Source organism: Scatophagus argus, chromosome 9 (genome assembly GCF_020382885.2).
Source record: "Scatophagus argus isolate fScaArg1 chromosome 9, fScaArg1.pri, whole genome shotgun sequence".
Classification (NCBI taxonomy): Eukaryota; Metazoa; Chordata; class Actinopteri; family Scatophagidae; genus Scatophagus; species Scatophagus argus.
Window position 1 is genome coordinate 17,497,611 of NC_058501.1, and position 27,254 is coordinate 17,524,864.

The window sequence follows — 27,254 nt, forward strand, 5'->3', positions numbered from 1 at the left end:
CAATCGCATATGATTTAACACGCATTTTGTGGGCGTGGTCATTTTTTCCAGGATGTGCTTGTTTATGTCCATTTGGCAAGGAAAAGCGTGTGAAGGTAGGTATCAGAGTATGCTTTTATGTAATTAAGTAAAAGCATACCAGTATGTGAAGGCCAGTATGTGATCTCAATGCACCCACATCGCAGATTTATATACACGAGCTAATTTGAACACTTGCAGCTCTGCAGTGGGGTGAATTAACGTTGCGATCAAGCTACTCTCGTAGCGTATTTTAGAAACTTCCTTCTTAATTTCCAAAGTAATTACTCAGATACTCAATTGGGTCATTTGCTTGAGAATAGTGGCAAATTGAGAACATTATTTTCTACTGATTGGCACGGTGGAAATCTGCAATGAGCCGTTTGGTTTGTTGGATAATGTCGTGATGTTGACGTTTGAATTTCCTGTATGAGTCTTTTCCATTTTGTTTTCCATTTTATTTTTCTGCTGACCGGAAGTAGAATTACTTTGAAGTGTTGCGACTTTGTAAGACATGTTCACCCATGAACAACAAAAGTTGTATCAACGCTGATTAGGTCATTGCTTCAAACTGGGTGGCAGCTAGAGTCCAACAGTAAGGTATAGCCAAAGAGAACATCAGATAGTTACTTAGGCTAACGTTAGCCGCATGGAGTATCCTAGTCTATCTGACGTTGCTAGTTAACATGATAACGAGCTAGCTTTTTTTCTGAAGGCCAGTTAAACGTTCGTGAAATTGGACGTTAATATTACTGGCTGAATATTCATCCATCTTATGTGTTGAAATACAGCAGTTGCCCCGTCATACCCTTTGTGAGGAATGGATGCTACTCAGATGATCAGTGACTCAATCCTGGAGTCAGATGAGGAAGAAAATGAAGAGGAGAATGAAAGTGAGAGGGGACGACCATTGGCTAAACTGTGCATCTTAAAAAACGAGCATGTCCCTGAGACAGGTGGGTGGTTTGCTGCTCCCGTTGTCACACATATGGTTTGCTAATTCATGCACAGTCTGCCTAACTTATATGAGCAGGTCTCATCTATGTATCACCTGTCATATGATGGATGTTCTTCTTGTCACCCAGAGCTGCCCCTCTTTTCGGGAGAAAATGTGTTGGGCCGTGATCCCAACACCTGCGCTCTGGTCTTGTCATCACCCTCAATATCCAAGCGGCATGCTACCATCTGCATCTCTGTCTACCGAAGAAGAGGTAGTCACACTGAGGTTGACATAGAGGCTTTGGTTTGGGACCTAGGGAGCATGAATGGGACTCGCAAGGGCCGTTTAAGGCTGACCCCTAATGTACGCTATGCCCTCAGTGAATGTGACAGGCTGGTGGTTGCGGACATCCCGTGTCAGTATGTCAGCTGTGCTGCAGGCACAGTCTCTTCTCAAGGGAACTTGAGGACTCCTGTGAGCAGAAATTCAGAGGTAAAGGCCAGGTTGCCAGATGCCTTGGGAGAAAAGGGAAGCGACACAAGCACGGGCAGCAAGAAATGTGTTGGTGGAGGTGCAAAGACGAGGGTGTCATTACCTGAACTGGAGGGCACAAGTAAGACTCCTGTCAGAACCAGTTGCCTGTCCTTTGAACAAACTCCAACCCAGCCACAGAAGACCTTGGTCCCAGAATCTGATTCAGACTCAGATGCAGAAAGAGGGGGAGGAGCAGCCACAAGGCGCAGGGCTGTAGGTATGTAAATTATGTAGATATGTGGAGAAAAGAAGCCCCATTTTGTATCTGACGTTTTACAAGTTTTTGTTTATGATCTTTTACAGTGTCTGATTCTGACTCCAGTAAATCCAGTCCTATGCCCTGCTCTACATTCTTGAGTCCCACAAATAAAATTGTCCCTGAAAGGTATATCAGTAACATCTCAATTTAGGATTTTTTTTGAATAATAGGTGTATTCATTATATAGGCAAAATCAGTCCTTTTAAATATGCATTTCTATATGGTTTATTCCTTCTTTCACTTTTGAATTCTAATGCTTGTCACCTTGTTTTTCGCTTTTTTTACAGTGAGGACGAAAGTCCCATCACACCATCCATCTCTGCCAAAAATAGGCCTCACAGACATGTCAGCTTCAGCAAGGAGGAGACAGATGTAGATGTGGGGCGACAGCAGCTGAAGGAAAAAAAGGCATTTGTAATTGTGGACAACAGTAAGGAGCCAGAAAGAGCAGTACTGGGAGAGGGAAAGTCTGAGGAAAGTGGTCAAGATGTGTCAGTGAAACAGGAAAGCAATGTCAGTCTTAAGAGAGAAGATGAATTGCCCGTGTCTACACCAGCAGTCTTCACGTATGCAGTCCCTGCATTTGACATGGACAGTGACACAGACATGGAAGGAGAAGAGGAAGGGGTGGCACCTGCGGTTCCTATAACCTTGAATACAAGCCAGCAACTTGATCAGCCATCAAACATAGCCGAGTTTCACATGGACAGTGATACAGATGTTGATGAGGATGATGAGGCTTTAGACAAAATCCTAAAATCTGTGCCTTACTCAGCTGACAACGCCAAGCCTCCTCATGTTATTCATCCAGAGAGCATCACCATGGACAGTGACACTGATGTGGATGATGATACTGCTGTGTCAGATGCTGCTTCAAAAGCAAAACTCCTGTCATTTCAAAACACACACACAGCTGACGCTACTTCTTCAACACAGCTGAAAGATTTCCATCTTGACAGTGACACGGATGTGGATGAGGAAGAAGAAAAGGAATTTGGAACAATTAATACAGGATCTAAAATAGATGAAACTCCCACTAGATTGGATATTAAGCCAACTGGGCCTGAATCCGACCCCGCCACTCCTCACGGCCTGAATCTAGGCAGTGACACAGATGATGAAGCTATTCCTGCCCCTGCCATCAGTGAACCCTCGGTTGTGTCTGCTGTCACAGAGTCTTGCACCACTGCAGACACAGCTGCTCATTTGAATATTCTGGCTGACAGTGACGCAGATGTGAAGTGTGATTCTCCTCTGGTTATACCTGTGGTAGTCACAACCTTGTCATTCGCTCCTGGTACAGCATCAGAAGCTCTTCAGTCAGACTCTGATCAAGACACAGATGTGGATGAATCCAGTGTGCCCCCTGAACGGGACAGAGGCAATCCAGATGACCTGCATGTGAGCAGTGACACAGATGTGGAAGATGAAGAAGTGAATTTTGGAGGGACTTGTGAGGGTCAGACTCCTAGTCTGCACAGAGAAAATACACCAGGGTTGCCGGTTCCCCATCTGCAGAACTGCTCTACACCTGTACAATTGTCAGGTAATAAGTCAGTCAGTTAGTTTTCAATTGAGAACTTAATTGTTGAATGTAGGGTGCAACTAACAATTATTTTCATTGTTAATTAACAATTTTCTTTATTCACTGTTTGATCTGTAAGATGTCAGAATTGTGAAAAAGTGGGATTAGACTAAATAAAATGAGTTTTATTTGATCAACCATACAAACCAGAAATGTTTAACTTGTGTATGGTATATGACAAAGAAAATCATCAAAACCTAATTTTGATGAAGCTGGAAGCATAAATGATTTTGATAAATGATCCAAATATTCTTAAAATTGTTGCCAGTGAAGGCAAGTGATCAAGGCAAAAATAAATATAACTTGAAACATTATCAACATCCAAATATATATAGTGTATACTGTATGTACACATGAGATAAAACAATAACAATATAATGCAAGAAGAATATGTGTTGTAAGAGCTAAAAATAGAATCAAAAATGGAAAGGATAGATTCTCCAAATAATGAATTTTGGGAAACCAGATTTTACTAATTTGTAAGGTAGGCCTCAGTTTTCAATTTGAAGACATCATGGCCTCCTTGATCCACTGTGGGGCTTTGGCATTTTAAATGTATTTTTTAACACGAGATATAATCATGTTTGAATTGTCTTTTAATTTTGTTATTTTCACTTTGGAATTGTTGCAGAAGGAGAAGTGGAACATATGGAGACTCAAACATTCCTGAGTCCCTCTTCAGGTCCATTTAGACGTGAGTACATTATTTTTAACGCAGTTAAATTGTGTCAGTCACTGTGTCTTGCAGTGGGTGTATCATAGGGAAAATATTTATTTTAACCTTTCACAAACTTCTATATTTTTTGTCTTTTCTCAGGTGGATTAGCCTCTCCTCTAAAACCTATGGCATTGTCTTCCTGCTCAGACAGCCAGGAGGATGAGGAATTTGTTGTGGCTGAGACACAGTCCTTTGTTCTTCAGACCAGAGACAACCCTTCAGAGAACCACAGCATGCACACTACCCAAACTTTTGGCCAGTCCAACGGAGGAGAACAGTCCAGCAGAAGAGGGTCTTTCCAGCTGGGATTGTCAGACAGCAGCCACCTGCAGGGTCAAGCCCAAGCTCTAGCCATGGAGAGCACCCAAGCTTTTGTTTCTGTGGAAGACACCCAAGCATATGCAGCTATCTCAGATGCAGACAGAACCTCCTCAGAGAACGATTCAAATCTGGAGGCTGCACAGTCTTATGGAGAGAATGAGGAACCCGCCAGATGTTCGGTCATGTCGGAAAAAGAAGAAGTAGATTTGGCACTAGAAGCAACACAGGCATATATTTCAGAGCCAAACTGTGATTCAGAGGAGGAAAGTGAAGATGAGAGTAAAAACACTGACAGTCCTGAGCCTCTAGACTTTCCTACCTCTTCTACTCTTGCCATGGCTGAAACCCAACCAATTTCTGCCTTTGTGGAAGGTGAGTGTTTGGGCAAAGAAAATCCTATTACATCTGCACTACGAGTTCAGCTCAGACCACAGAATGAAACAGAGGAGCAGGAACATAGGGAGGCAGATCAGCCTCAGCAGAGGCCACTCGATGACGCTCTGTCTGTAGCTGAAACTCAACCCATCCGTGCAAGTGATGATGAGGAAAGTGATGACGAGGATGACTCCGTTCACGGTCCAAGAAAAAGAAAAGCAAAACCACTGCAATTTGAAGAAGAGGAGACGCAAAGGCTCACAAACTCTGACCTGTCTGTTGTCGAAACTCAGCCAATGGATACAGGAGAAGATAGGGAAAGTGATGACGAGGATGACCCAGTTCCAGGTCCACGAAAAAGAAAAGCAAAGCCGCTGCAGCTTGAAGAGGAGCAGACACAGCCCCTTACTAGTTCAGAGTTATCGCTTGTTGAAACCCAGCCCATGCACATTGGTGTTGATGAAACTCAGTCCTTGGCTACAAGTGGAAATGAGGACAGTGATAAAGAGGACTCAATTCCAGGTTCACGAAAAAGAAAAGCAAAGCAGCTTCATTTTGAAGATGAGACACAACCACTTGCAAATTCTGAGCTTTCTGCTGTTGAAACTCAGCCAGTGGATGCTGGAAAAGATGGAGGTAGTGATGAAGAGGACTCAGTTCCAGGTCCACGAAAAAGAAAAGCGAAACAGCTGCAGATTGAAGAAGAACAGACACAGTCCCTCACTAGTTCTGACGTGGCTGCTGTTGAAACTCAGCCAGTGGATACAGGTGAAGATGGGGAAAGCCATGAAGAGGACTCAGTTCCAGGTCCACGACAAAGAAAAGCGAGGCCACTGCAAATTCAAGAGGAGGAGACGCAACCGCTCACAAATTCTGAGGCCTCCACCAATGAAACTCAGCCGCTGACAACAAAAACTGTCCTGCAGCCTGAAAGGGGGAAGGAGGTACAGTCTGAAGCTGGAACCAGTGGCATCACTGTCAGAGGTAAAAGAGGGACAAGGGCAAGTTTAGAAGAGGAGGAGCTGGCAGAGTGTTCTGCAGCTCCCAAGAGTCAGACAAGAGGGAAGAATAAAACTTTACAAACTACCAGAGGAAGGAGGGGAAAATCGAGGCTTGATGAAGATGAGAGTGAGGAGGAGAAGAAGGTAAAGCAAGCTAAGCTAAATAAAGGGAAAAAAGCCACGAAGCAACAGAAAGGTGATGAGGACGATGAGGAAATGGAAAGAAACCTCCATGCTGAAAGTGTCAGCCTAATGAAGGAGCAAGAAGAGGGAAGACTGGGAGAAAAGGAAGGTGTCACAGAAGTCCAACAACAAGAAGAAGAAAAAAAGGAGAAGGAAAGGAGGGAAATCTGTGAAAGAGAAGGGAAACAGAGGGAGAGTCAGAGAGAAGAAGAGGAAAAATCTGAGAGGGAAAGAAAAGAGAAGGAGGTTGAAAATGCAGAAAGGTTAAGGCTTGAGCGGGAGAGGGAAAGAAAAGAAAAAGAAGAAAAAGAAAAAGCTGAAAGGATGCTAAAGGATAAAGAAGAACAATTTGAGAGGGAAAGAAAGGAGAGGCAAGGAAAGGGGAAATTAGAGCATGAAAAGGCAGAAAGAGAAGAGAAGGAGAGATTGGAGAGAGAGGAGAATGCAATAATAGAAAATCACAGAAAGGAACAGGAGGAAAAAGAGAGACTGGAGAGGGAGGAAAAAGAAAGGAAAGAAAGAGATAAATTGGAGAAAGAAAAACAAGAAAAAGAGGCCAACGAGCAACAAGAGAACAAGGAAGAACAAAACAAGTCCAAAGCGCCTGCAAGAGGTCGCAGAGCAGCTAGAAGAACAACAGAGCTGGAACAAGACTCAGCCACATCAACCAATGATGATGTCCCAGCCAGGAGAACCAGATCTCGCTCCAACTCTTCTAACTCTGTCAGCTCAGAGAGGTCTGCTTCGAGTGTTAACACCCAGGAGAGCAGGGGGAGAGGCCGAGGCCGAGGCAGGGGAGGAAAGCGGACCAGTGAACCACCCCGGGCAGCCATTGCCAGAAGTAGTGACAGAAGGAGGACAGTGGCTGCAGAACTGACAGAACAGGACAGCAATGATATTTCTCCTCGGGGTGCCCTTTCAAGGTCTTACTCCAACAACTCTCTCAACTCCGACATTGCCAGTTGCAGTTTGAGCTCTCGGAGCAGGGGAAGAGGAGGCAGGCAATGTGAAAGAGGGAGAAAAACAGAGGTAGACTCCGTCCCTCCTATCAACAGTCAGAATGATCCAAATTCAGCTCCTAACCCTACACCCAGAGGCAGGAAGAGCAGGAAAGCAGAGGTAATCTCTAACAATGTTCCTCAAGAAGATGATAAAGAGAAGACAGACTCACAGCAAGCAATCACCACAAGGGGGCGGCGACGAGCCAATGCAAATGTATTGGAACCTGCTGGTGCAGATAAGGACGACCCTTCAAACCAGGAGGAAGAATGTGCCAATGAAGAATCACTTATGTCAAAAAGGAATGTCAGGGGCAGAGGCCAAAAAGCCATTAAAAGTGAGACTGTGGAGGCACCACTAGCTCCTGTTGTCAGTCATGTAGATGAATCTAAAGAGGAAAGGAGAGGAAGAAAAAGAGAGCTGGGAGCAAATACAGAGGAGGATTCCTGCAGTAGCTCCAAAATTTACAAAGGGACAAAACAAGCCCAAGCAGCAGAGCCTGAAGAAGATGAAGCAAAAGGTGAAACAAAATACCAGATTCCTGCCCCAGCTAAAAGAAAAGGTAGAACATCCAGTGCTCAAGCAAAGAAGAATGGACGAGATTGCCCCACCGAAGTGGAGGCAAAGAAAGCAAATGAGAAGATGGAGGGGGAGGCCATTGAGAAGAGAGGCAGAAGTCGTCTATCGGTGATCCAGAAAAAGAAGAAAGAGGAACAAGAAGAAAGTGGAACATCTGCTGACCAGGATGCACATGTAGAGGCATCGCAGGTGACTCGATTACTTCTTTTAAGCACTCCTTGGAAATTTTTTAGGGTTCAGAAGTGTTTGCTTTGATTGAGACAAAAATACATTAGGGCTGAAATATCAACCAAAGCAAGCAGAAGGCTGAGTAGTACATAATTAGTGTTCAGGAACTTCTGTCCTTGAAGAAGAAGGCTTTTACCATGGCCAAAGGCCCTTGTGCATTTCTTTCTATGAGTCAGCCTTTCCAACCATCATAATGTACTAGAGTCAATATCAGGGACTGTCTGGGACTCTCCCACTCTCTCAGCAACAAGAGTAGTCTGACTTGCTTTGCATCACCATTAATACACTAATGAATTAATTACTTTAGTGGTCATCCAGTCACTTCCTACTCGTTTTATCTTTGCTTCCTGTATGTCTCCTGTCCTCACAATTCTAATTGTGTGTTGCATGCTTTGTCCTTGTGTGTCATAATTTGTGTACTGTTTCGGTTGCTCTGTCCCCATTCACCGTCTGTCCTGCCCTCTTGGTCTCTCTCTCCCAACCCCAGACTCCTACCAGCAGTGTATCCCGGAAGCGACAGTCTCCTGCAGACTCGTCGCCTGTGGCAAAGACCCCTCGCCCCTCAGCGGCTTCCCCAGCAGCCAGTGGACGATTTCGAGCGGTCAGCCAGGCCTACAAGGTTTTATGTCCTTGCAAACACGTGATTTTATTTGTTTTAAAATTAGGAATGTATGCATGAACACCTTCAGGCTTTAGACACAATAAAATACTTGAGGTTTGAGACTTCTGTTTGTCATTCTCTCAGGTGCTGTTCACAGGCGTGGTGGATGAAGCAGGGGAGAAAGTGTTGGCTCGTTTAGGAGGCAGCATGGCTAAAGGTGTGGCTGATATGAACTGTCTGGTGACTGATAAGGTGCGCAGAACTGTCAAGTTCCTGTGTGCAGTGGCTAAAGGAATCCCCATTGTTACCACACACTGGCTGGAAAAGGTTAGTTACTATATTAGCAATCATAAGTGGCACAAGACCAATTTTCTGTCTCTTAGAGACACACTCAGAAATACACACTAAATGTTTTCGTGGTCCTTTTCTTTGTATCAGAGTGGTAAGGCTGGGAGCTTCCTGTCTCCTAATGCTTTCATTGTGAAGGATCCAGAGCAGGAGAAGAAGTTCAATTTCTGCCTGCAGACATCTCTGAGGATCGGCAGCACTCAGCCTCTCTTCCAGGTACTTATGACTGAGTCATATGATTTATTTCTCAGTGAAAGGTTGACGGATTGAGTACCTCACAGGGGTGGAGGGTATTACTGACAGCAAGGAATAATGATCATGAATTCCAGAAATGTCTTGTTACAATCATCCTTATCTTATAAATGATCTTGCTTGACTTTTTACCTACAAGCACTGCTTTTAGCTCCGTGTGAGCTGTGAATGTGCTCACATCTTTACCAGAGCACAGTGTCGAGTGATTACCATTACACCGTGACTTGTGGGAAGTAATTTGACATTTATTGTTAATGTGTTTGTTTTGTTTTATGGGCACTTTGCATAGGGAAGTAGGCAGCAGTGTTTCCATAATCTGCAAGCCCTGCACCGTTTCGTCAAAGCTGCAGAGGGAGAGTTTGATACCGCATATTATGCTGATACTTGCTAAAATTGGGGGAAAGTATACACGTGTAATACCAAATTACATTCCCAAGAGCCTTCTATTGATTTCCTGAGCCGTTCTTGTGGAGATTAATAAAAGCAGAGAGAAATCTTATTTGATTATGTATTGTGTACTGCATCTCTTGTCTTCTTTCTCTAAGGGATATGGAATCCATGTTACAAGGTCAGTGAAACCAGAGCCAGTGCAAATGAAAGACATAATCACCTGCAGTGGAGCTACCTTTCTTGCAAAGATGCCCTCTTCTTCCAAGGTACTAGTCAAACTTAAAGCCTTTCTCAATCAGGCCTCACACAAAGTAAATTGTTGTTATTATTATTATCATTTCTTTGTGGTCCTCACATCTTATTATTTGATACTTGTATATTTCTCTCCCTCTCAGCCTCAGACTGTAGTGATTTCATGCGAGGAGGACTGGCAGCTGTGTGGCCCGGCTCTGTCAGCATCACTCCCAGTCGTCACTGCTGAGTTCATTCTCACCGGGATCCTGCAGCAGAAACTCGACTTCCAGACGCACGCGCTCTCTGCCCCTCAACGCAATTTACAACCCACAGGAGGCAGAGGAAGGGACAGGAAGAAGACTTAGCGACAGCAGAGTATACTGGAAATACCCATGCTCGTAGTGTCCGTCTAAGAGACCGGTAGAAGCACTAGTGAGTCAGCTGTTTGTTTGTAGGAAGGACCCGAAGAATGTATTTTCTGTTTACATCAAAACTGGTTGTTTACTCGTATGGCGGTAAACACGGTATGGATATAGAATAATTTGACTGTGTTAATTAATTTTACAACATCCCATTTTGTAAGGGAGTGCAGTCTTTTGCCTTGTGCAGGATGGGAAATAATGAACTATTAACCTTCTTTGTCAGCTACCCCCATCCATCCAACTATAGGAAGCATAGCAAGAATTAATGCTGCAAAATTGCTGCTTGTGTGTGTATATGAATGTGTATGTATGTTTGTATGTGTGTGTGTGTGTGTGTGTGTGTGTGTGTGTGTTTGCGCTAAGTGCTTCAACTCAATCAGACAGTTTGGCAGGTAACCAACCATGAAGAGGCAGTTCTGTAATCATGTTTGGGTGGTGAAATAATGGAGCCACTGTGGTATGATATGAAATCTATCAGCTTATGGCAGCCAGTGGATGTGAAACAGGGGGCTTGTTTCCTGTCCTGATAAGATGTTTGTAGTGCCTTTTGCCGAGGTAATCATGAACCTACCGGTGTGTCTATTGTTTCTGTGTCTCCATTAACCATCACCACCTACTCCATTAAGGCTTCATCCAAACCTATTACCTCTAGGGATGAGGCACAACACTGGCACCTGAATGCTGATGCTGCTTCTACATCGACATCTTATGTTGTTTGTCTTTGCCACACATTTTCTTACTGTTGATGTTATGCTGAAAAAGACAAGACCACATCTGGTTTACTTCCCGACTCACTGCAGATCTGTAAGCTGGTCTCGTTGGTGTTTTAAAGACGGACTCATTAACTTGTTGCTAAGTTTGATTTTAGAACTGTTAAATAGCTAATGTCTCAACACAAAGTTTATACTGAGCATGAAATCTGTCTGTGTACCCAATGAAAACATATTTTTGTCTATTAAGTTTAACTAAATGTTTGTTTAATTTTGCCACAGCATGTTGAACTTTTTTTTTGGATGTTTTGATCTGAACTACTGGGGCTTCCATATATTGCTCAGTTGAGGGAAAACCAGATATTTTCATTGAAGATGTCAGTAACATCTGATATTCCAATTTTTAGCCAAACTTCCATTTCCAAAATCAAGAATGAACTTTCAAGCTCAAAATCTTCGTTTTACTGAGTCAAGGACTCGTTAATGAAAAGCCTCAGCCTAACTGAGGAGACTCTCTTTTAATCTCTTAAAGAACATGTCAGCTGTCCTCCTCTGAAGTCCTCAACCTTGAGGATCACTTAAGATTCAGGGTTTTTTTTTTCTCTTGAAACTTTTGTATTTTTTTCGAAAAGATCTTAGTGAGAGTCTGGGTTGTACTGAACAGGTGAGCATCTTCCAACACATCTGAACTGTTTGTATTTAAAGATTCAGCGGTAAGACAAAAACAAAACAGAAAGATTTTGGGGTTGTTTCTTCAAAGATAAAATAAGGAAAAGCGCAGATTTTCTTATTATTTTATTTCTTTGCACTGGTTAACTGCAGTGTTCAGGTTTGTTCCCTAACCAAGTCAGTCGACCAATAAAATGTTTATATTTCGAGAAAACTGACGTGATGGGAAGCGGTGCGTCAAGGCACCCTTGTCGTTTAAACTGAGCCATTTCTGAACGCATTATCACCCACTTTGCACAACACAACGTCTGGGTGTAATTTGTTTATGGATGCATCGTTTCGTGCTGAATCAGCTGCCTCTTGTGTTTTGCCTTGTCTCAATATCTCATCAAGTAAACGCCCCCTCCTCCCTGTCAGATGACCGTATAGGTGTCTCCTGGGTGGGGGGGCCAAAGGGTGGCCGGTGTTTCCCGACACGAGTCGAGTGGCTCCGAGTGTGAGCACAGCCCGACATATTCTGAACATCACCCAAATGTTGAGCCCGAGTCGTGAAGTGCTGCTCTGGAGGGGGGACGAGGTTGAGAGGGAGGGAGACGACGAGGGAGAAAACCGGCAGCATTTGCACATATTTTCACCTCTGACAAGCATCCCGTCATCTCTGCTGCGTGCACCGCAGCTCCGAGTGGCCAATTAAAGGTAGGTGAGCTGCTGAGAGGTGATTTTTTTTCCCCTTTACCTAACATCGCATGTGTGTCCTACATCTGACTGGTGCACGACGGGTTAAATTCTGCAGTTTTTTGGATGATGCGCTTCGGCTGTCCCAGCCCGGAGGTGACTGATTAGACTTTGAGCTGTGAGGTTTATCACCAACTAACACGTTATGCTGTCACTGAGGAGAGGTGTGAAAATACCGTTTACTGCCTGAACGGTCCCGGGATGGAGCCTGCTTAGAATTCAGTGGATATTTTATATTCATATCTCAGCCTCCTGGGATTCAGGTGGCCAAAAACAAAATGCAGATTTCATTTTGATGATGACAAGACAAGATGATGTCAGATGTTTCTCTTACTGCCTTTTGAATTAAAACAGGTATGTTCAGTCTAAGCTGGCCATTAGTTTGATTGTAATACCTGACTGTCACCATTTTTATCATTATTATCACAGGGAAGTGTAATATTTCACAGTCTTGTTCTTCTAAAGCTGCCGTCTGTATGGTAGTTATGTGGTCTAAAGGCTAAATGTTCTGTGCAGTTGACTCTTAAAAGCTTAATAGCATCCATTATCTGACAGGGGGCTCCAGCCTAAAGGCTCTCCGGCTACGTTGCCTACGCCTGCAGTGTGCTGCTCACAGACTGTGGGCAGAGCTGCATGAAGGTCCAGGCACACAAGAGCAATTGCTGTTATAATCTCGTCTGTACCATAAAATTCCACGTCTCCTGTGCTCTTGTCTTAGTGCGTTTACCAATTCTGCTCACAGCTCCACGGCTCCTCCACGCCAGCTCCTCCCTCACGCCCACTGATTTTAATGAATCTGACAGGTGCAAGCAATATGGTGGAAACCTGTCGTATCCTTTAGTTCACTGCAGCCAGTTTTTGGAGGAAAAAATAGGTTGCCAGCTGCTGCAGGCTTCCTATCAAATACAAACTTTGGAAATTCTATATTTTGATTTTGTCTAGACAGGATTTTCTGGTAGTTTGATTGTTGTTTCCCTGCATCATCTCTGTCTGAAACATGATATGGGTCGGGGGACATTTGGGATCTTTGAAGTGGAAAATCAGAAATGTTTTAATTTTGAATGCATGTCGTTTAGAAAAAAGGAAAAACCCATATTTGTCTGAAAGTGGTGAACCTCTTCAGCCATTTTGACACAAGTCTCTTCATGCAGCTATTTTTTTCTATTGTCGCCTCATGATTTATAAATGTCTAGTGCTGTGAGAAGAGGGTACTGTGCATCTGTGTGTGCACACTCACCTAAGCTCACTTCTAGCATGCTTGTCCTCTTTCCCCCTCTTCTCATCATTTGTGCAAGGAAAATGAGTAAAGTAAAAATGAAAGAGAAATGATGAAGGGTAAAGACACAGAGGGTACTTTGTAGGGTCCCCACATCTGCAGTCATTTCCGCCTCTTTAAAGCCTGTGGACAAAGACGTTTCTGTCCTTCCAGTAAGAAGCGAGTTTGGAGTTAGAAGGAACACAGATGCAGGCTTTGATTTCAGAGTGGGATGCACTGACTTGGATTATATAATATAAGGAGGAGGTGAGGATGAAAGAGACATAATAAAGAGAGAGAGAGAGAGAAAGAAAGAGATCCTGAGAGCAACGCAAAGAAAAAAGAGGTAAATGAGAGAGCTGTCCCGAGATAGAGAGCAGAGGATTCGGCTTGAGAGGAGTCATACTGAGAAGGCAAAATGTGGTGGAAAGAAAGCGAGAGATGATATGAAGCTGTCAAAGAGGCATAGAAAGTTCAGAAAGACAAGCAGAGGAGGACAGGTAGACTTGAACGGCGTTGCAATGGTGGTAGAAAATAACACTTGGAGATGGGAGAATGGTGACAAAAGTGAGAAAAGTGAAGCTAAGTGAAGGGAGAGAAAGCGAAGGAAGAACAGCAGATGGCATGTTTTTTTCATGGTTTGCAGCCCAAAGGACATCACGTGAATATAATATAGCTCATTGCATGTGTTTTCATGTGCTTGCATGTTTGTGCTCAGTGACGCAGCCCCTGAAGTGGCCTCAAATGCTCCAAATTACGCAGAAACGAAGGAGATTTCAGATTTCTTGCTTCACAGATCTTGCAGCAAAACACCAGATTGGCTGTGATGACTCCACGAGGCCTATGCTGCTATGACAGATGGACACAGTTCACTTTTTTTCTTCAGAGCCAACTAGTCCTACACCTCAGGTCGCTGCATTAATTAAATGCTGATGGCTACAGGGGGTCAAACGGTAGTTTTTCAGTTGGAATTTACAAGCACTATGAGATGCAGTAGCCTGAAAAAATGATGCAGTGATTCTTCTCAAAGCTTGAGAATAGGGCAAGATTCCCGAAATAAGGATGGGGACTGCAGTTAAAAAAAAAACAAAAAAAAAAAACATTGGAATTTGAGTTATAGAGATGAGACATTGTTCTGTGTGACGCAGCTTTGTTTCATATTTTGTTTCAGATGCAATAAAATCAGCAGGCTTTTTGGCTTTGTGCCCAGAATGCAGAGGGTTGCGTGAGGTCTTCTGTGGAACAGCAACTTTGTTTGTCAAATTATGATACTGGGAAATGTTAATTATTTTCATCACACAAGCTGAGAAAAGGGCCTCTGTGCGATTACACAGACAAATAAACAAAAGTATACAGACACTTCTTTATGGGGCTGTGTTTCAGGGGTTGGGCTCAGCCCCTTAGTTTCAGTGAAAGGAAATCTTAATGCTTCAGCATACCAAGACATTTTGAACAATGCTATGCTTCCAACTTTGTGGTTTGTTGTTGTGTGTTTGTTGAAGGCCCTTTTCTATTCCAGCATGACTGTGTCCCAGTGCACAAAACAAGTTCCACAAAGACATGGCTGGATGGGTTTGGTGTGGAAGAACTTGACTGGCCCACACAGAACCCTGACTTCGACCCTACTGAACACATTTGGGATGAACTGGAATGGGGATTGAGAGCCAGTCCTTTTGGTCCAACATCAGTGTCTGACCTCACGAATGCTCTGCTGCATGAATGGATAAAAATTCCCGCAGAAACACTCCAAAATCTTGTGGAAAGCCTTCCCAGAAGAGTGGAAGCTGCTATAGCTGCAAATCTGTCTGTGAATTTAGAGTGCAATGTCATGAATGTCCCTGTTGGCATAATGGTCAGGTGTCCCAGTACTGTTTACTATGTGGTGTATATTCATGGACGATTACAGACAGGTGGCAGACAGACACAAAGTGCACTTGTAAGCTTACATGCAGTGTGAAGATGGCTTAATGCCTCGTCACTTCCAGCAGGAATGGGATGTCTTGTGATGTCTCTTGTGTTACAGTGAGACACTTTAATCTTTACTGCATGTTTATTAGCTGCTGCAAAGTGCGACAGAGAGCACTGCAGGTGTTCCCTCCCAGTCCCCTCCTGGGCTAACAGCAGAAAAATCTCTTTCGCACAAACCCTCTTGATGTGTTGCCTCAGATGCCTCAGTGTAGCAGAAGACAGTTCGCATCATCATCATAATCCTCTCGGCGCTGCAGTTAATCACAGTTCTTCTTATGGTAAAATAACTTCTTTTTTTATTTATCCCATTTCATTTGTACATTTCTCACTGGCACCTTGCAGCAACTTAGATCACCACAATTTGAATGAAGTTAACATTCATGAATTATTCTGTGTTTTAATCCAGACACATAATCAATAGACAATCCTTGACAGTGATCCAAAAGCAGTTGGCCTTGGTAAACATGCACATATACTTAAAAGGGAAGAGCCACTTAAAGACATAAATGCCTTTTGTTTTGACCTTTAAACAACATTAACTTTGACCAATGAATGTGCGCATGAATCTGCTTTTAAACTGAGCTCAGGTATTCTATTACATTACAAAGATACAGCCATTGGCTTTCTTTGTAAATGTTGCCCCGCAGGCTATTTTTTTAAGGCTGAAGTCCAATAATAACCTCCATGCAATGGCAGATAAATTGAATTTACTGGAACAGCATGATTCTCTGCAGATCTTCAGGGAAGGTTTTGTTTAGATTTGTAGTGTGATTAGATAGCCTAAATTAATTTTTAATGCACCTTAAAGAACATATACAACAACATACACGAAAGCAAGAAAAAAAGAAAGAATGAAAATGACAGAACAGTCTGATTTAAACTTGCATACATTAAAGAAAGGGCTTCTTTAATGTATATACATTTTTTTAAAAGAAAAGTTTCTTTAATGTATGCAAGTTTAAATCAGACTGTTTTGTATGAATTATGAAACATATTCATACAATAATTATTTCTGTTTTGCTTTCACTTTGTGTTGTATAGATAACCTTGACTGAATGCTACTTATCTGCTGCACTGTCTGACTGTGAGCACTGCAGGTGTTTCCTCCTGTCCCCTCCTGGGCTTTTAAAATGAAAACCGCAGGAAAGTTTCTTTTTGCTCCAACCCCTTGATGTATTGCCTCTGATGTCTGAGCACAGAAGAAAGGCGTTCATATCATCAATATCCCCTCAGCGATGCAATTAATCGGGATTCGCCTCAGTTACCTTCACAGAGGCTTGTGAAAATGCCACGTTCTGGGCGTTTTACTGTTTTACGCTCACTTACACAAAGACCTTTTTTAAACAACAATGTATTTTGCTGCTGTGAGAGATTTGTGTCCTTCTTTAAACTTTGTAACGAGAGGCTTATGGGAAATTTTACGTCGTGATTGAAGGAACCTTTCAGAATTATGAGTCAATTTATTTCTAAATTGGCTGCTGACATTTTTCTATTCGATTATTGACATGAAACTAATGGCAGCAGCCACGGTACAGCAAAACATTTCTAGTATAAAGACAAACTGTCTTTTTAAATTAAAAGCAACAAAATTAACACTAAGAAACACTAAACCACGCTTTCAGGTCCTCGCTGTGTGTGTCTCAGCGGACGCTTCAGTCATCACAGTGTGATATCATCCAGGGGTGAAGTCACAGACCAGTTTCACTGTGAATAAGCAACAGGCTCAATCTGTCACCTGCACACATACAAAAATAGAAAAGTGTGGACTACAAACACGTTCAAGTAAAAAAGGATAAATATGTACAAATACAAAGGCTGTGAAATTGTATTGCCTGTTATGTTTACTTTCTGCGAACACACACGTCATCTTCTTCTTCTTCTTTCTCTCTGTAGGAACAAAAGAACCAGCCAGGATGGCGACAGTCTGTGTGATCGCGTTCAGCTTTCTGCTTGCCACGGGTACATTAAGAAATATGAGAGATGCTGTTCCCTCCAGCAGTGTTTCAAATATGGAAATTGTGTCTTTTTCAACCGATGTGCTTGTACAGTTTTTTGGTAGCCGGATGTGCTACACTGTCTTATTTGCTCAGGAAACACTGCAATATTTCATAGTTTCAGTTAAGTCTGAGGAGGCTCAGTTTGTCTAATAGACAATGTGTTAAGTAATACAGAAGAATACAGATAGATAATATTTTTGTTTCAATAGAGAGGAGAAGGACTCAGACTGATGAACCGATGAAATGAGTTTTACTGATATCATTCATAATTTATGTTTCCTTTCTTCTTTGCTGACAGCTCTTTCTGCCCCTGTGAAAGGTAAGACAGTGTGCACCAGTGCATCGTATGTAATGTTTAGGTCACTCATTAATTAGAAATTAGAAATCTTTCTTGCCATCTTATGTGTTTGTCAATGCTTCTTCCTTCCTATGTCCATCATATAATCCAGTCAATGAGGACTCTATTACATTGTTCCATGGGGAGGATTTCCACATCATGCTGCCCTCAGCTGGATTGGACGTCACATTTCGGAACAGGTCTGCTCCGAGGTCGGGTGATGTTCACTTCATGCAGCATGGTGTCGTGGTCAACAGTCGGGCCAAACTCAACCAGCCCCTCAGCCACCTCATTATAGACGCTGTGGGCGAGGGAGACGAGGGCGTGTACACCGTCAAGAATCCAGATAAGCCGGATGACGTCAGGCGCATTGTGCTTATAGTCCGAGGTACTGAATGACATTAGGAATCATACTGAAGCATAACCTCAACTGATATCACAGGCTGAATTTCAATTTGAAACTTTAATTTAAGATCAGATATAAAACTCAGATTCTTCAAATTCAACTTTATTAGCAGCAGTTCCTTTTTGAATTGTCGATTTACATATCTACATCATAAAGTATAGTATAATTCCATTAATGCAACTATAAATTGCATTTTCAATACAATACAGACCAAATGGCAGAAAATAATGTAAATGTAATAAAAATGTAATAACACTATATATAATGGTTAAAATTATTCAGTTATTAAACTAATGCATACATTTAGCATTCCAATAATATTTCATATGAGGATATGATATTTTATACTATAACACTCAGAGGTGCTAGCGTGCTTTTTACGTTTGATACTTTATGTACATTTTGATGATGTAAAATATCAGAATATTTTCTCCACCACTGAATGACATCAGACCTGCAACTCTAGGATGAAGAATGAGCCTCTTATATCTGATCTGGAGTCAGAGTCAGGGTATCGTAGGAGCTGACATTTGTCCTGCTTTAATCATGCAGTCAGCAGCCGAATAAACCTCTCGGTTACACATCCTGTTTGTCCTCGGAGTGTTACGAGTTGCAGCAGTGTTGACTTTGGACTCTGACAAGTAATTTTGATGAGATCAGACACACACACACACACACACATGCGAGAGAAGGATGGACTAATTAAAACATGCAGAAGGAGGAGTGGGCTGAAACCCAGCATGGATAAAAGCAACTGTGGAGTAGCAATATGTGGAAGTTGTGCCATATGGAGGGTGTAAAATGTTGCGATTTGATGAAGGGAGGTATGCGTTTGTTTGTGTGCATGTGTGTGTGAGAGTGTGCTACAGCTGCCAGGCAGTAATTATGCAGCTCTTTAACCACCAGCCCACTCCTCTCTCCGTTTCTCCCTGCTGTTTTCCTGTCTTTATCTTGTCTTTTGTGTCTTTCCCTCTTTTTTGGTTTGTATCCCTACCCTTTCATTTCGGCTACCCTGATATTTTTGGATCACTGCTCCATTCTCTGTAATCTTCCCCCTCTTTTTGCCACATCTGTCAAGCCACTCCCTCTTCCTCTGTTTTCCTCTCTCTCTCTCTCTTTGTTCTTTTATATCCCTATAAACTATTTCCATCAATTTTTCCATCACTCGAAGGAAATAAACTCTCTCTCTTTTCCTTCGCTTCTTTATGTTTAACTGTCAGGTACAACTTCCTGTCCACTGTAATTAACCTTGTTGCTCCCTCATATTCAGGAACTAACGGTTTACCACCCTGCTTTTGCTTTCTAGATTGTTCCAATGAGCAAGTCATTAAATATGGAGACAACTACCATATTCCCGTGTACGGGGTGTCTCCTCCCATCACCCTGGAGTACAGGCCCAGCGCTGTGGAGGCCAACCAGACGTCAAGGTAGAGTTAGCAAAATTCCACTCGTACTGACACACATGCACTACGATAGCGTGTCTCAGACTTATTCAGAAAACACTGAGGAAAGTTCATCTTGTTTGACTTTGCTCCCTGCAGACCTGCTCTGATGTTGCTGACCAGCACAGGGATGTCCAGGGAGGGCTACCAGGGTCGAATCAGTGTCAGCGAGCGCCAGGTCACCCTCAGTGCTGTCACGGGTGCAGACGAAGGTAGCTACACTGTCAGGGATGCTAAAGGGGATATCCAGAGGAAAGTTTGTCTCAACGTCAGAGGTGAGAGCACAAATGAAGACAGGTCAGGTGGTTTTTCTTGTTCCATGTTTGACCTGTTTTAACCGACCAGCAGCACCCCTTCGTCAGGATGTTGTAGTTGTTTCCTCTCTAGTTATAGCGCTCCTGTTGTCTGCCATAATGGCTTTTTAAAGACCCAAACGTTAATGGATTTTAGCCGGCTAATGCATTTTAGATGATCCATGGGCCTGTAAAGAGAGCCCTGTTGTATTTATTGTACGTCCTTCCTTTTCCTGTCTGTCTTTCTGTGTCTCAGAGCACCAAAACTTTGTGACCTTGCCATACGGTAAAAGACTGAAGATCAGCTTGATCCTCAACAGTTCCCTGGTCCATCTTTACTACAGCCCGGACAAAAACCCTATACCTCATCTGCTGCTTGACAAGGGAGAATTTACAAGTGTAACTGGAGCCTCTTATTTATTATTATTATTCCCACCACTGTTGTTTTTAAATGCTTTCTGTCAGAATTGTGTACCGCATATATATTTTAACAAATGCAAAATATGACTAGTTAATAGTGAGTTCATATTCTGTTACAAAACTTGTACCAGGGTTTCCTGCAGTGTTTTATAGTGGGGGGGGGGGCACCTCATCTCAAACAAGTACCATATAGACAAAGATCATAAAATATTAATGCAGTGTTATGAAATATGAAAAACAACCTTTAGAGAAGGATCTTAGTATCATAACAATATTTAACAATACATTATGTGTTTGCTTTGGGCCCACCAATAAGTTTGGACACCCCTGCTTTAGAGAACAAACAGCATTGTTTAGTGCCACATCATTACGCCATTGAGTATATAATGTACCTTTTATGGAGAAACAGAAGCCCTCGTTTGCAAAATACAGTGTATTATGAAATATATATGTGTGTGTTCATAATTATGTAAGGCAAAATACACAAGCATTCATAAGCCAAACAGTTATTATGACCCACCTTTGTTCCAGTGTGTACTCTTAAGTTCTCTTACTCTTAAGTACTTAAGTACTCTTGAATTTCCCTCGGGATCAAAAAAGTATCTATCTATCTATCTATCTATCTATCTATCTATCTATCTATCTATCTATCTATCTATCTATCTATCTAAGTTAACTTCAAAGTTTAAGTCTTAGTGTGTTAGGTGTATAAATGTACTAATGTACTTTTCTTTCTAGGCCCGAGCTGACTTGGGTCTCGAGGACCGTCTCACTATGGAAGGTTCATTGGTTTTTCTGGATCGGGTCAAGGCAGCAGATGCAGGCCAGTTCAAAATCACTGACATACTGGGGTTCCCTGTGTCCAACATCCACCTGGAAGTTCTGCGTAAGGAGGGGCATGGGGCTTAGAGGGAAAAGTTGAAAAATGACTGATTATATTGTTGTGATAGCTGCTGATGGCTGATGGTATCAAAATAATTGTTTTGTAGCTAAAAAAAAATTAAAAAAGAATAATGCCTTTCTTTTGTCTACTGTATTCAAACACCCTTTGTGGAATTTCAACATGTCAATGAAAGGTCAGTTGAATTATTTACTCTCCCACTCCTGTCCTTCTCTCCCCTTTCCCGTAATGCCTCCATGCAGCTTACAAGCTGGAGACATTGTATGTGGCCATCATTGCCCTATTGGGCCTGCTGGTTTTCCTTCTGCTGGTTTGTCTGCTGTCCTGCCTGATCAAAGTGAAGAAGAGGGCCAAGAGGGCTGCTGCCCTGGAGAAGATTGCCCAGAATGCTGGCAAAGAGGACGAGGGAGAAGCCTTCAGACAGGTTGGAGGGACACTTGACAATGTTTTGCTGCTGCTGCTGCTGATGATGATGTATATCCTGATATAATGAGTATTGTTTTGTACGCATCTTCACAGGTGGTCAAGAATATCACCAAACTCAGTGAAGAATCCAAGCATTCTCAGGCAGACATTACAGAGAAATCTCAGAGCACTGAGGTTGACATTAAAGTAAGGATATGTGATATTTCTGCTCTTAAAACAGAGTCGTTGAGAGGTTTTAATGATGTCTCCATTTTTATGCTGTTTTCTGCGTTCAGACAGCTGCAGCTTATTCAGAATGCTGCTGCTAGAGTCCTCTCTAAGATCAACAAAGTGGATCACATCAGTCCAGGTCTCAGATCTTTGCAGTGGCTTCCTGTGTGCCAAGGAATTGTTTTTCCTAGTATTACTGTTGGTTTATAAAGCGCTGAATTGTTTAAGGGCAAAAAAAATCTCTGAACTGCTACTATGTCATGAACCATCCAGACCTCTCAGGTCTTCTGGGACAGCTGTGCGCAAAGTCCTTGGAGATGTAACTAAACAAGGAGAAACAGCGTTCACTTGTTATTCACCACATAAGAACAAACTCCCAGAAAACCTGACCTGAGGTCTGTTCCAACCCTCACTTATTTTAAATTAAAGCTTAAAACTTTTCTGTTTGCCACTGTTATTAAATTAAATTTGGGACAGTTTATTCCTTTCTTGCACTGCACCGTAGACTGACTTTTATTGTCTTGTTTCTTTCGATTTTAGTGCATTATTATCTTCCATTTTATTTTACTCTTTTTAAATCATATTTGTATGTTCCCTTTATATTACCCTGTATGTCTGTTCATATGTTTTGCCCTCTGTAAAGCACATTGAATTGTCATGTGGTTGAAAGGCACTATACAAATAATCTTACCTTGCTGTCTGTTTGAACTTAGGGTCTGGAGGTTTCTTCTAAAGAGGTTGGAGTCAATAACCTCGAGACCAGTGACTCTGGCGTTGGCTTCAACACTGCCCTCCCACTGGACACTGACACTGATGTCCCCGATCAAATCTCTGAGTCTGTGGCTGTAAGCATCTCTGTTGCCCCTGAAACCAAACCAAGTCCACCATCTGCTGCCGAGTCCAAGCCAAGCACTCAACCAATTATGGAAATTAAGCCCAGTCCTGCAGTTGAAACTGAAGCCGAGACCAAGAAAACCCCCGATCAGCCAGAGGAAGCAAAGTTGGGTGTGTCTGAACCAGCAGATGTTAAGCTCAGCCCAGCCCCAAGCCCTGAACCCAAGGCTGGACTGAGTCCAGCTGATCTAAAGCCTGCACCCAGTCCAAGCCCAGAGCCAAAACCAGCTGTTGCTAAAGCCACCACTCCCACACCTGAGCCCCCCAAACTGACCACACCAGAACCTATTACCAACGGTACACCTGAGCTAGGTCCAGATTCCAAACCAAGCCCAGATCACGCTGATATTATTGGAGAATCAGCTCCAAAAGCAGCTCCTGTTAAAACCCCTGAAGTGGAGCTGAAAGCCAGCAAAGATGGCAATGAGGCTGAGGATTCAACCACCGCCACTGCCACCTGAGAACTGCCCCAAAAATCCAAAAGGAAGCCCCACAGATTTTCTGCAACTACCACCACTGTAGACAATTGAACACCCCCTACCAAATAATGAAGAAACCACTGAAACTGGGGCGAGGACTTCACTTCAGTTAAATGTGTCTCATGTCTGAACAAAGTATTACCTTGATAACGTTATCTCACTTATCTTAACTAACACGTAACCTTTGAGACTTTCTGGGTCAGAAAATCTTCACACAACAAATGCAGTTTGTTGATTGTTAAACGTTTTAGTTGTGCACACCTTGCAGCCTAATTTTTTGGTAACTTCACAGTAAAACAGTCAGACTTCAAATTAAATCATTTGCAGAGTTTACAAATAAAACATAAGGTACACACAGGATCTTCTCTAACATAATGAGATAGTTAGAAGGGTTTACAACATTTCATTAGATCAAGGACATACTAGATCTCCTCGCTTGACTTTAAAGGCAGAATGGGTATGGTTTGATGGCTGTAGTTTGTAAATACAGCATTCAAAGTTGGCTCCTTTTGGATGCTGCTATTGGTTGGGAGCCACACACCCACCGCCCAAAGTCTGACGCCAAGAAACTTCCATAACACACAAAAATCAATAAATACAAGCAGAGGGCAAGGTCTCTGTAAACACAGACACCACCACCACACACTTCTAAGTGATTATTGAGAGGGATTATTTTTGTATGAGTCTATATATTGTTTTGTTTTGTTTTTGTTTATTTAGAAAAAAACTCTTACTCTTCCTACTCTTTCTGCCTTTAACTAACTGTTTCCCATCTAAATGCTTGTTCCTCTATAAGCATGCGGAGAAAAAGGACAAGTTGCATGAAATTTTCAGCCAATGTCATCTCACCTCACCTCAACAGTTTGATGTCAATCTTTTGATTGCACATGATTTGAAAAACGTTTTTATTACACAAATGACACTGTTGGTGGCATTTTGTACATAGCTTAAATGTGGCTGTTATATTGCTTATGCCGATCCTCTGGCTTCAGAAAAATATGTGAAATAGATGATCATATATAGAAAAGATTAGCTTTGCTACTTAAACCACACAAGAAACATTCTAATAATACTAACCACACTATTTATAGTCTCTGAGATTGAGATTCAGACTCCCAGCAGTTCTTCTCCCTCTCAGATGATTAAAATGCGCTTTGCAAAGTAATCCCTGAAGTCTGGACCAACAACTCTAATGTCTTTGATCTGGATTACCTAATGGGTCTATATATACAATTCCTAAAGTTTAATATGAAGCTCATGCCAGCTGCAACACCAAGCACTTAATGGGACCATCACATTCCAGCACCGTGTTCCATGTTCTGGTGTGGTTCAAGCTGGAAGTCGGGCTTTCCACAGGTGAAACCTTGATTCGAAGTGTCTGGTAAATTCACATTGTTAGAACATGTTAGCCGGTGTCTTTGTTTTGTTTTTCTTTAGTTGTCTTTCCCTTCCTGCCTCCAGGATTTCCATTTGTCTGTCATTCCTTTTTTGACGCCCCCCCCTCCTCCTTTGCCATCTTGACTTAGTTTTTCTGCATGTTTGGCCCTCTAAAGTCTGTCAAAAGTTTGACCATTTATGCCTAACATGCTTAATGGCTCCAAAATGCTCCTATGAGGCCTTTATCAATGCCACAGCATCGTCTGTCCAGAGCTGCTCAACATCAGCACTAATTGATTTTAGTTGAAACTCCTCTATGCTACAGAGGAGGTGTGCAGATAAATTTTAGTGTTACAAAATGCATGTCTCTACCTCATGTTTAAACTGACCACTGAGAAACCAATTACAGTCCTGGTTTGGTGCACTGAAATCAACCAAAATGGCCGATTTTTTTTTTTTTTTGAGAGAAGCACAAAAACAACCGCCATGAAAATTACCAATCAAAAGGTCAGTGAAATGTTGCAAAATTGTAAGAAGCAGGTCCATCTACAACCAACCGGCCTTTCTTGGTAGCTTTTCTGACTAATTTCTTACTAGTAGATTAATATCAGGAGATATGTCAGCTTTTTAAAAAGCCATATGTCAACATAGGTTTAGATGTCAGATTTGATACAAAGATAAATAAATGTAGTATATAAACTAAAATTAAAAAAATAAAAGGGGCCTCTGTGTTAAATAGACCTATTACATATGGACAAAGACATTATAATGTAAATCATGTAACACTGAATATGCCTAATTTCTAGCCCGGACCTGTGAAGAAACCGCAAACCCGTTTTGGCAGCATTAAAAATTGTCTTTATACGTACGTATATGCACACACAGACACACAAATCACACATTCCAGCCGTGTAAATATTGCATGTGTATGCGACTTTAACCCCCTTAAGGCTGAATGTTTTTAGTGTATAGAACGGTTGTTGTATCATACTTAATAAAGAAGTTAACTAATGTAAATTTCTCACATAAATCCAAAATCTAAAATACATACACATGCGTTACTATATACTGGAAACACTAATACTCACTAACGTCTTAAACGAATTTAACAACCAAATATTGTAAAAATCCATCAAGAGTATTTTAGATCTTTGTAGATCAATTATCTGCTGTTATCGCCATTTCAACTTGATGAAACTCACAACATTCAGTATCTCTCACAGTAGTTACATGTCGTATTAAAATGTTTAACCTATGCCACCCTAAAGCATTGACTGCAGCATGACGTGTCCTTATAAACAGGATTTTATTGTCCTAAAGTTGTGTCTGTGTGTGTGACCAGAGGAGTGACGCTTTAAAGTGGCCATTGTTGTACGTTTAGGATTTCTGTGTTTAAGTGCGTACGTCTGTGATGCACAGTGTGAAAGATTCATGTGTGTGCTGAGTCTATGCATAGGCAGTTTGTACAGAATGAAAACAACTGTACTTTATGTGTGCTTCTCCATCTGTCGTGCGTAAGGTGTTCATGTGCCTGCTTAAATTGTCTTGCAATGTGAAGAAAACAAGTGCTGTGTTTAAATCATGAGTGTGAATGTGTTTAAAGCCACAGTATATTGTAAAAGATATTGTAACTTTGAGATATTTGAGTGACTCTTGTCTTTGTTTAGTGCCTAAAACATATATCGGCTTGTGGGCCTGTAATTATCTGACACTCTTAATGGCACCTTTTTCTTGATATTTGGGGAATTCACGAAAGCGGCTTGCGCACCTGACTGAACAAAGCGATACTGCTGACTGCGCTGTGATATGCTAATGTGTTGGAGTTCTGACATAATGTGTCAAAACAATGAAAATGGTCTCCAGATTATTTTGTTCATAAGGGATAACGTTCAGCATAGGAAATGCTGAGTATGCTCTGTTTGTAACTGAGGGTGTTTTCCATTGCGTTAGCCAAGGAAGGCTCAGTTTGAAGTATGTGAGTAAGTCTGTGGTAGCAGCAGATGGATGACAAAGCTTTGTGTGGGTAACCCTCAGGGTTATGTTGTGCCGAGCAATTGATGAGGGACTGCTAAAATAGCATTTCCATCCACCACCACTGCTGTGTGTTGTCGGTGATTTTAATACCAAGCCACTCAGAGTGAGTGGGGATGTGAGGGAGACAGACAGATGGTGTGTGGTGAGCGGGACAAGCCTTCTGTTTACACCTGACCAGCATCTCCAAGATTACTCAGCCTGTTGGGATTGGAGTTATTACATTTAATTGCTTTCATACCCACTACTGATAACCCACTAATAGAAACCACTACTTTAAACACCACTGGCACTTCTCGCACTATGTGAGTTGTCTGTGCCGTGATCCTCTCTGTTTACTTCTGCTGTTCTGGCCTTGGTGTGGTGTGACATCCCACATGTTCTCTCTGTTGTCCCTTTTTGCACAACACTTCACACAGATGTTTTGTAAAGAAAAAAAATTTTTTCTTTATTTTGTGTCTGAAGGAAAACTAAGAATAAACACGCGATGATGACACTTGCTGTCCTGCTGTCTTTGCTTTTCCAGTCTCGGAGCAATGAACTAGCAGAAGGACAGTTCTGTCTCAGAGCTGTCCATCTCATCCGAGTACGCCATCTCACTCAGTGTCAGCCGTCATTTGTCTTCAGTGTCAGGCGCCACTTTCTCACCCCTCAGGCCCAGTGTGCCACTAATCCTGCCTTGTTCTCAGCTTCCAGAACCTCGCCAGGACACATCAT

At 42.2% G+C, this 27,254-nt stretch overlaps 2 protein-coding genes across 7 annotated transcripts; both read left to right on the top strand.

The window, feature by feature from the left end:
• The first annotated feature begins 33 nt into the window (after positions 1 to 33).
• mdc1 (mediator of DNA damage checkpoint 1) lies at positions 34 to 12,063 on the top strand. 3 transcript variants are annotated; one of them, XM_046399118.1, is made up of 12 exons: positions 34 to 95; positions 810 to 974; positions 1,104 to 1,709; positions 1,796 to 1,877; positions 2,039 to 3,297; positions 3,968 to 4,030; positions 4,154 to 7,701; positions 8,228 to 8,359; positions 8,486 to 8,668; positions 8,780 to 8,905; positions 9,487 to 9,597; positions 9,727 to 12,063. In XM_046399118.1, the coding sequence occupies exons 2-12, from the start codon at positions 839 to 841 to the stop codon at positions 9,928 to 9,930; spliced, it is 6,450 nt and encodes a 2,149-aa protein (XP_046255074.1). In that variant the 5' UTR covers positions 34 to 95; positions 810 to 838; the 3' UTR covers positions 9,931 to 12,063. The 3 variants fall into 3 exon arrangements, with proteins under 3 accessions (XP_046255074.1, XP_046255076.1, XP_046255075.1); XM_046399119.1 differs by lacking the exon at positions 34 to 95 and adding an exon at positions 151 to 618; XM_046399120.1 differs by lacking the exon at positions 34 to 95 and having other exon boundaries at positions 149 to 974; positions 8,228 to 8,341.
• On the top strand, positions 11,925 to 27,033 carry si:dkeyp-77h1.4 (putative uncharacterized protein DDB_G0290521). 4 transcript variants are annotated; one of them, XM_046399187.1, is made up of 11 exons: positions 11,925 to 12,062; positions 17,218 to 17,283; positions 17,620 to 17,640; positions 17,771 to 18,046; positions 19,371 to 19,491; positions 19,606 to 19,781; positions 20,056 to 20,198; positions 20,958 to 21,105; positions 21,363 to 21,544; positions 21,640 to 21,732; positions 22,470 to 27,033. In XM_046399187.1, the coding sequence occupies exons 2-11, from the start codon at positions 17,238 to 17,240 to the stop codon at positions 23,109 to 23,111; spliced, it is 1,848 nt and encodes a 615-aa protein (XP_046255143.1). In that variant the 5' UTR covers positions 11,925 to 12,062; positions 17,218 to 17,237; the 3' UTR covers positions 23,112 to 27,033. The 4 variants fall into 4 exon arrangements, with proteins under 4 accessions (XP_046255143.1, XP_046255144.1, XP_046255145.1 ...); XM_046399188.1 differs by having other exon boundaries at positions 11,929 to 12,066; XM_046399189.1 differs by lacking the exon at positions 11,925 to 12,062 and adding an exon at positions 12,129 to 12,455.
• Positions 27,034 to 27,254: the final 221 nt, after the last annotated feature.